At 35.0% G+C, this 10,000-nt stretch overlaps 1 protein-coding gene across 5 annotated transcripts in view; it reads right to left on the bottom strand.

Moving 5' to 3' along the window:
• FOXP2 (forkhead box P2) overlaps positions 1–10,000 on the bottom strand; it is a 444,944-nt gene that overhangs the window by 48,420 nt on the left and 386,524 nt on the right. For all 5 annotated transcript variants that reach the window (XM_074903120.1, XM_074903121.1, XM_074903122.1 and 2 more), the window contains 2 exons: positions 4,091–4,304; positions 2,363–2,467 (listed from right to left, as the gene is read on the bottom strand). In XM_074903120.1, the coding sequence (XP_074759221.1) occupies positions 2,363–2,467; positions 4,091–4,304 (319 nt within the window). The remainder of the gene's footprint in view (positions 1–2,362; positions 2,468–4,090; positions 4,305–10,000) is intronic.

Raw genomic sequence — 10,000 nt, 5'->3', positions numbered from 1 at the left:
TTAAGTCATTTATTGAAATTATTTGAGACCTCACCCTAAATCCCTTCCATTATTATGAAAGTGAAGCAAAGCCAGTGTTTTTGGTTTTAACCCTCCTTCTCAGATGCTTTTGAAATTTTTTAACCCTCCTGCTCAGATATTTTTGAATCAAGCTGCTAGGAAAATCATTTTCTGAGCACAAAAAGTTGGAGTTCACTTCATAAAGCAGACACTCTTCAAAGTTGCCATAAGCATATAATAGAAATATACACACTACTAGTCTGGGGTAGTGCACCTTATTAATATTTCATTTTGGTACAATATACTTGCATTAACTCTCTTAACACAGGTATCATATTGTTTCAAGTCAGAGAACCTAAAACATCGTAACAAAGATTAGACTAAGAGCAAAGCCTTGAAAACTACAGCCATTAGTCCTGTCATCCCCTATAAAGTTAATGGGTTGGAAAAATGGTCAATCTTTGGACTAAAAGTTGATATTTAATTGAAAGAAAATGTTTTTTAATTGTAATGGGGATTTTGCATTAGTGTGAACATGAAAAGGTACTAAAGAATCTAAGGCAAGGTTATGTATTGATTTCCATTTTAACGCTAGCATAAAATGAAATAATATTTCTATTTCATAAACAACCTCGCCTATTCAGCACCATGTCTTATTTGTTTTAAGGGCATAGAAGACAGAATTGAATGAAAAGAAGAAATAGTAAAATGTTCTAGGACATTTTTTGTTGATGTATAGGACAAAAGCCATGACACTGCTCTAAACCTTGACTGACTCTGCACCAGAATTATCAAGATGTTATAAGTCGCTTTCACATTTTCCAGGGTTATTTGGTTCAGAAAGCAAGAACATATGTAAACCTAGCACTATGCTGCCTTAATCAAAATGGTTTTAGTGATCATGGATTATAAGAGACCTGACATAATGGATGTGTGAAGTCTGCCCACAGAATTAGCATCACTATAGCCTAGACGGATGGACTTATTTAGAAAATGTAGTTTTTCTTGAAATTGATAATGCTTCAGTTAAATGAATTTAAATTCTTTGTATTAATAATACTTAGAACACTACATTGAATTTGGGAAATTTCATTTTCCTTTTAATACAAACTTATGTAAATCAGGTTATTTTAAATCTTATACAGTTTTCTCCAATAACAAGCCATTATTTTGACATTCCACTTAATGCACTTACAAACAAAAATTCATCAGGACTGATTCCTATCTAAGATTTACAAGTCAGTATAAGTTACTTCATTTAAAACTGAAAGACAGCATGAAAGATGGAGAAAGACTTGAAAATATTTTATGAAAAGTATTGCTATAATTCTGTTATAAAAGTTATTGTGATACTGAGTACTTATGATGTGCTGTTAAGGTGCTTCTGTTATATACCCTGTAGTCTACCATTTGTAAACACATCTTTTTGATGCTTCTGCCAACGTCCTGGCAACAAAGCAGTGCAATTTCAAATGAGCTAATTAACTTAATTGTTGATGAAGCATGAAACAGTTCATTCACCCTGTTAGCTGCACCATGACAACATAAGAGTCTCAGCGCCTGAAGTTACTCATCTATATAAGTCTATCTGTAGCTTTCCATTAAGATCTATTGCATGCCAAAATGAGTACGGCTCTTCTGACAAAGACCAGTCCATAAGGTACCTAGTAGAAAATCAGTCCGGTTGTTGGTAATTCAAATTAACAGAGAAATACTAGTAGCAATTTTAAAAAAAGGAGTAAAAATGCAGAAATCTGTTGTAGTTTGAAGCTGCAGATGAAAAGCAAAAGCTGTGTCACAGTTCCTAAATTATCTGATTTAGACAATAGCTGCCAAAACCAAATGCTGAAAGCGAAAACTTTTGACATTACTGTTCAGTCCTGAAAGGTGCAAAACCACCTGTTCACAGTGGGTTTTTTTATTGTGTATCTTGTGCTTATGCAAGAGTAAAAGGAAAAATAAATTAGCAAGTGAGAGTTAAATGGTCATGCTTAGTCCTTTGTGGTTTTTTATTTATACTACACACATTATTTCCTACTATACACAAACTGTCAGAATTTAAAATGTGCTTTTTCATACCCCTACTATCCAATATACAATCTAAAGCATCTCTTCACATTTTCTGAAGCTCCATTTCAGTAAAGGATAATAAGAGGATTAAACACTGTGCTATTGAAAGGCCTGCAAAAGTGTTTGACATGAAAGAAAGGATAACAATTTGACCCTCCTGCAGATAGCCTCGATTATCCAGTTGCTTGGAATACACAGAAAATTCTCTTACATGATTTACAGTAAAACTTTACCATCCTTCTCTTTCCCTTGCCTTAAACAACCCCGTACCAATGAATAAAAATCCACCTACTTTAAAAATTGTCCAAAATCTTCACAAACGCTTTCACAGCCAGGCCATTTGCAAACTCCATGACCATAGAGAGTATGGGAGGCCCCAGTCTCCTCATGTGACGAGCTGTAGCAAAAGAATAAGGCATCAGATTCATCTCAAAAGCCATAATCGTTGGAGGCTGCTAGCGCCTGTCAGGTTACGATCAGTGACAAACAGGTCAAAACAGGTCAATTTAGCTCAGAGCAGTCAGAAAAATTTAATCGTTCTATTGAATAGTTCAACTGCCAAGGCTAGATGATGTTCCAATTAGAGAAGAAATAGAGCCAAAGATGACTGTTAATAAAGGATGAAAAAATAAGATGACTGTATAATACCATATGCTAATTCTGCCATATGACCTTGGTGTAACATTTACCTATAAATAAAAAATATATTCAGAAGTGATCAATTCTAAGAAGAAATATTGAAGGCGGACAGTCAGAATTTATGAATATTGTGAATGTTACTACAAAGTACTTAAATTTTTTGCTTAAATGTGTATAAAAATAAAGTTGCTTCCGTTAATAAATATTTTTGTTCACAAGCGTTCCTTCCATTAACCACCTGGCTTCATAAAAAACCACCAGCTGTACTCTGTAATTTTTCAGAATCTCCACAATAGTTTCATCAATGTAGAGTTATCAAAGAAATTCAGGGGATTACCCCACGGAGGTGGCCATTCAGATACACATCCTGAAGCAAAGAACCATTCTCAGAGATACGATCACAAAAGTAATACTAACTAAAAGTGCTACTATAAAGGTATTCAGAGGAGTACCAGTTTTCAAATAATACAAAACAATAGAAAAATGTTTTCACAGTCACATGAGGACCAGAGACACTTATAATCTCCTATTATAAATATTAACATAATTAAATGGAATATTTATTTGAAAATACATTTATTTATAATTTAGGTTATGCAGACACATGTTAAATTTCATCTTACATTGAGATCATCTACATCTGACTATACTAATATATTTACTAATAAGTGCTACGGATACTATGTCCTCTTGTGTGCATTTAATCCACTACTTGAAAATAAGGAACAGTGAAGAATATCTGTCAGTGTGCCTGAAAAGTGATTTTAACTTTAACCACACAGTTGAATTCCACTGTGTTGCACTAACGCCACTGAAAATTTGTATGAAATATGTCAACTGCATTACTGTTGTACATGTAAGAAGGAAAATTCAGTGATTTTCTTCACAAGACACAAACAATATGAGAACTGTTTTAATGTACTAATTTTTAAAGCACTTTTTACATAGCATCTTTGCACTGAATTACAGCCTTGACAACTAAGATATATGTATTTTCTATGAATCCAGCAGTGTGATTCAACAGTAAGAGCCTGACTGCCAGATGTGTTAAATATGAATGAAATTACACATCTACAGAAGTGCCCCAAAATCTGCATTTACACCTCCAAACCAGCACACTCTATTCTGACATTTCTAATTTTTACCAAAACTACCCTAAATTCATGTGCTATAAAACCACATGCAGGTAATTGTCGTAGCATCTGCAAAATTAGACATCATTACTGAAAATGATGACCTGTTGATAAACAATTCTGAAAAAATCAGATCTCCATGACTGCTTAAGTAATCTGTATTTGTGATTGGAAAAAAGGTACCTTAAGATGTTAAACAACAGTTTTATGTCAAATGATAACCACAGTTGAAATCTCATCAGAATTACCTGTCTCGTCTTGCATTTAGAACTGAAGACTGTCCATTCACTATGGAATGATGAGTTATTGGTGGTGATGCTTTGGAAGTGGTGGAGGAGGTAGTAGAGGAGGAATTGTTAGTAGTGAGGTCTAGCCCTCCATGTTTAATGCCATTGTCTTCCATACTGTGAACTCCAGTCACTTCTTTCCATAACTGCTGAATCTCAGCAGGACTTAAGCCAGCTATAAAATGAAAGAGAGCCCCACTAATATAACAAAATAAAGAGTTTCATATAATGAGCTCAGTGTTATTAATGGATTAATGCCAACAATAAAGCTGATACTGTTTTTCCAGCACAATCAACATGTAGTAAAACATAAATTCATTTTTCTTCTGTCAGACTCCAGGTAATCTAACTGTCTCCTCTTGTGTTATAAACAGTCAATTAGAAATCACCGATTTTAGTAATATTATACTCCTGAAAACGTTGCTCAAAGATCAAAGAGTGAAAGCTACAAAGAACCTGCAACTTCTTACTGAAAAGAGAAAAAATCCAAAAAAACTCTAAAAATACTTCTGGACAAGATTTTTGCTGTCTGCTTATAATCAGTTTCTTGACATGGAAACGTAATGCCATGCATCCACAGCTAACTCAGGTTTTATAATTCCTATTAATCAAACACGTAATGCAAAATAGAAAAACATATTACACTAACAATACAAACATTGATATTCTCTTTAAACACTTAACAAGAGCAGGGAGTGGGGGAAGAAGACTGGAGGGAGAAAAATCAGAAGACAAAAATGAAATCAATAAGATCATAACAGGTTTAACATTTGAGCAGAATGCATCTGACTCTAATTAAAGACACCCACATATTCATTAGTCTGGTTTAATATTTACAATTTTTGTTCCATTTAAAAATGTGTCTTAAGAGGCAAAACCAAAGTGACTATTTGGAAGAACGAAACCACTACTGTGCAGAGCTAGATGCTGGTGACTGCTTAAGCTCTTTGGTACCATTCAGTGGCACCAGACAACTATTAGAAAGCCAACAAAACTGGCCCACTTACAACTCCCTCTACACAGATGCAATTACATGTAGTGTAAACCATCAAATTCCTCCACTATTTTTTTTGTCCAGACCTACTGTGGAAAACAAATTGGAGGGTTTGGCTAGGAGAAGGGAGACTCTGTCTCATCAGTCTCCTGGGGTGATGGGCAGCCATACAAAATTTGAAGAGCTTCTCAAACTCCTCTGCTATATGCACAGTACTGTTCTGGAGTCTAGCCACCAGATCTTTGCAGATAGACCTTAAATTTGCTCCCTAATCCACTTGCAGCCTGGAAACTTGTAGTTTCCAGGATTCATCCTCAGCCACAAATAGCAATGTCTCGTATAAAGTATTCATACGTATGTTAAGGCTGTCTGGCTCAAGTTGAACACTTTGAACAAAGTCATGGAAACTTCCATTACAATAGGCTTCTGCCTGAAGTAGTCTACCAAAACAGACAAGGGAAGAGTTGTGAGCATTCTCTTATCTTACCACTGCACATGCAGCTAAGATAGGAAATTCAGATTTTGAAAGATGAAGAGTTCATCAAAAATATATACACCTTCTGCTCTTGCCAGTCTTTATAAGTTTGACATCTCTCTTTTGAAGAACGCAAAAATAAATGTAGAAAAGATGAGAAGCCCAGAGATCTTCTTGTGCAAGATCTGGTTTCATGGCCAGATTTTTCAGCCTGACATGATTTAGGCCAGAGGTATCTTAAAATCTAATTGTGTCTCCTATATCTTGTCTCAACAAGTGAAATTAGGTAAGACATGCTCACTGTATCTAGATCTTCTGGAATGCAAAACATTTGAAAAGCTGATGTTGTCTGAATGAAAAATTTGCTCTTTTTATTTTATGAAAGATCCTAAATGTACTTTCCTTCAGAAAACAATTAAAATGTATCTATTCATTCAAACTTTTCAATGAAGACAGCTTTGTTTGGTAAACAACATATATTAGAAAGATGTAAAGATTGTTTTTAACTGTTTGGGAAATCTGTTTATTAGATAATGTTTTACTTTGAAGACAGAGGAACTTAAGACTACTAAAACAGATGCAAGAACAATTATGAAAAAGCACAGTAAGTTCCTTAAATTCCTCAATAATTCTCAATAGCTGTCTCACCATGAAGTACACAAAGTTCTTAAAAACAGACTAATAGTCATTTACAGAAATAATAATTTCTGGAGGTAGTGTGGAAACAAATTGGTTGGAAGGTATTGAATTTTTTTTTAATTATGAAAAGAGGTCCTTTTTAGACTACAAATTTGTGTCCTGCTTCTCTACCTTAGACACCAACACCAACTGGCAAACTCAGTTAATGACAAAGTGAAAAAGTTGATTGGAATATAAGTCTTAAAACTGAAGTGTGTATCATATTTGTACAGCAAAAAAGCTAGGTTTTAAGGAAGCAAGCAAAGAAGACAGGCTTTAATTTACTGCATTAGAGAGATGGGTAACGGGACTAATGGTATACTAGTTGTAATTGTTTAATGAAAGTAAGTAATTACTGCTGTGTTCATGAGGTATGTTCCAGCAACACTGCAAATAACCCATTTTAGCATGGTAAATAATAGTTATCCGCAAATGTAATCACAGATCAAAATGAAAAGTAATGTATTCATTTATGTGGCATGATATACACAGTACATTATTTACTTCAAAGTGTTCCCTTCTTCCTGCTGTTGAAGAAAATAAACTAATTTTGTACTGAAAAAAATTAAAACCGAGAATAAATCCACATGTTCAGATAATCAGAGAACAAAAATATCATTGTATTTTGCAGCAAGAAAATTTTCATCAGAGATCATCGAACTTTGGGCCCTCGGAGAGCTGAGTAAGAGCCACCCCAGAAGCTGGGCGAACAAGTAAGGGCTGGCAGCGGCTAAAGCAATGGTCCTTCCCATGGGCAGGGGTCTCCTGCCCCTCTGGGCAACTGCCGGGCAGCCCCTTCCTCTCTGTGAAGTTACAGATAGAGCTGTGTCTCCAGGCTACCTAGCTCACCTACGTTTTTGGTTTTTTTTTAAATCAGAAATAAATTTCTCTCTGGGCTCAGGCTGGCTAATTTTATCACTTCTTCAGCGCACTATGAAAGGCTGCCTTTTAGGATAAAAGGATTAAGGGCAGGCACTTAAAAAGTATAAAGTTAATAAGCGGATTTGTAATTAATTGTAAATTATGGCAATTCTGTAGTTTCTGTGTCTAAAAAAGTCCAACTCCCATTTTACAAGACCTGTAAAATGGCTGACAGATATTTTAGTCTGGATGTAAAAGTAGGGTATGTTTTAAAGTTTCATAGGTTGTGATAACCCTCAAAGTACCCTCTCCACACCACATTAAAGGAGAAGGGAATAGGAAAAGGATCCAGCGTGGGATAAAAATTAGGGACTATAATGAAAGGGGCAAATAGTGATTTGCTATGCAGTTTACTAATACCAAGAATCTGGGATTTTGAGGTTAGTTTTATAACTCTTTTTACCACTATCTACTCTATTTTTATGTTTGAATAAATACTTAATAAAACTGCTACTTATAAAACTCATCCATGCAGCTGTTTTTCATTTTTCTACACGGCCTAATCAAAACTTAGGGGTTTTGGTTTGGAGGTTGGGGGTTGGAGGTTTTTTTGTTGTCATTTACAGTTCTTTGCATTTAGCTAGCATCAATGCAGCACTACATGGAAGTAACCCACAGCAAGCAACTGGCTTTGGTTATGGCATAGCAAAGATCTTGTCACAAAACAAATGCTAAATTACCTCTTGTATCTTATTTGCTATAACTGACCAACAAGAAACCATGGTAAACATTCCTGTTCTTTAAAGGCAAAAACTACACTAACAAACGCAAAACCCATGCTGTCTTTGCCACTAATAATTTGTGGTTTACAGGACTCTTTATGACCAGTAACTTAGAAACATGAATCCCCCTGTGTTTCCCTCATTGTTCTAGCTATCTATGTAACACAGTGATCCAAACGGATATATATATATATAAAAAAATATCTGTGTTACACACATGTAAATCCTTCTGTATAACCGTATTACTATACACCTTGCAGCACAGCGGAAGGAGAATTACATCCTTTCGCCACATCCAGTGTGTATTACCTTAAATAAACTCTGAAGGTTTAATACTGCCACAGAAAATGTCTGTCATAAAATTTGCTAAATTTTGATAAAAACGAAGTTTATGCAAACCCCAGTGTAGGGACATCTATGTTAAATCTAGTAAGTATTACTGGATTTGTAAATACTGGATATATTTGGATGTGTAAATTTAAGATTTACAAGGAAGTCTCAACAGACCTGAAGCCTATTAATCTTCATTACATTATTATGAACTGGACTGGGTGCTGTACCTTCCCATGAAAGACACAATGTGCTGTAAGAGAAGCCCACAGAAAGACCTTTGAGTCAGTCACAACTCTGCATTTAGTTCTCTCTTTGTTTTAGCATCTTGCTGGAAAGACTTTCCTTCTTACCCTCATCACTCTAACTCCACCTCGCCCGGCACAGAGTGAGTGGCCTTTCTGGAGATGCAGAGAGGTTTTCCAGGGGAAGCTGTCTTATGTTTTTTAAGTTTGCACATCCACATCAGGGCTATGAAAAATCGAGGTCCTGTAAATTAACTTGTGTATCTAAAGGAACCCTACATACACAGTAGATACTAGAACTAGGAGAGAAAAATGGAAGAATTAAATAATTTACCGGAATTAATTATAATTAAAAAATATCAAGGCAGAAGCAAACAAGAGATTAATTTACTTTAAAAAGAACAATCCAGATATATTTTAATTGTAAAATTTTGTATTTTTAAGTTTCTTTAGTGTCCATCTTTTTTGTCATGACTTCGGTTATGCTTAATCTTTGAGTAAAAGAAAGTTCTTTAACTGTTTACTAGTTCTCCTAAAAATGTATTAAAAAAGGCATTATTTTTTCTGTTTTTCTATGAGAATTGGATGAATGAAAGTTGCATTAGACTAATGAATAACAATGCAATTGTGTAGGAGTGCTGATGGAAATCTACAGGGATTGCTTAATGTGAGAGAAAACCTGAGGAATTCCTCTTGCAACAGATGGCACAAGAGGAGGTTGCAGAAGGTAAAGCTGTTAGGGGGGAGTTTGTGTTTCGATTGCTTTTTTTCCATTCTGGTCCAATGTGACTTTGTACAAAAGGAAACCAGCGTTACCAGTCTTGGGTGTCCAAATTCATGAATCAACTTGCCTCCCCACTGCTATTCTCAAATAATAATATTTAGTGTGATAGCTTACTTAGAACTCTTTTTTGTTGTAATTTTATAACTTTAGATATGCTTGTGTCATATCTTTTCCACACCATACAATGTATGAAATGTACACATTTATTTGGAATCTCTGCTTTCCGGGGACTGAGGCTTTTAGTGGGTAAGTCTCTCAAGCCTTTTTTCTGTCCTTTTTTTCTTTTGTCTACACTGTCCAGTACATACAGTGTACTCTGTTTTGCTCATCTGATTTCAGAAGCTTCAATTTCATAATAGTTATCTGGTGGAGGAACCAGATATATGTGTAAAGACCAATTAAAAGTAATGTTACCTGTCATGAACACAGACTAAACAATGCTCATTGCAGGACTGGAGCTCAGAGATCAGAGTATTGTGGAATTTTTATGACAGACATTTAGCTCACCTCTCTATGGTAACAGAAACAGAAACACATACCTCACAGGTTACAGAGTCCTTAAGATGGGAAATCTTTGGCCCTATCTTAAAATGTAAGCAGCATTTATCTCCAAGTTAATTTACTTTTCAAAAGTACATGCCCTATTTTCTTTCAACCATGAATGTATTTGTGTCAAGTAGTAGAGTTTGAGCTAATTTTCAGCATTGAGAAATCTTGATCAA

This window comes from Athene noctua, chromosome 3, assembly GCF_965140245.1.
Source record: "Athene noctua chromosome 3, bAthNoc1.hap1.1, whole genome shotgun sequence".
NCBI classification, from domain to species: domain Eukaryota; kingdom Metazoa; phylum Chordata; class Aves; order Strigiformes; family Strigidae; genus Athene; species Athene noctua.
Note: the sequence above shows the minus strand (reverse complement) of the source record. Positions and strands in the feature narration are given on the sequence as shown.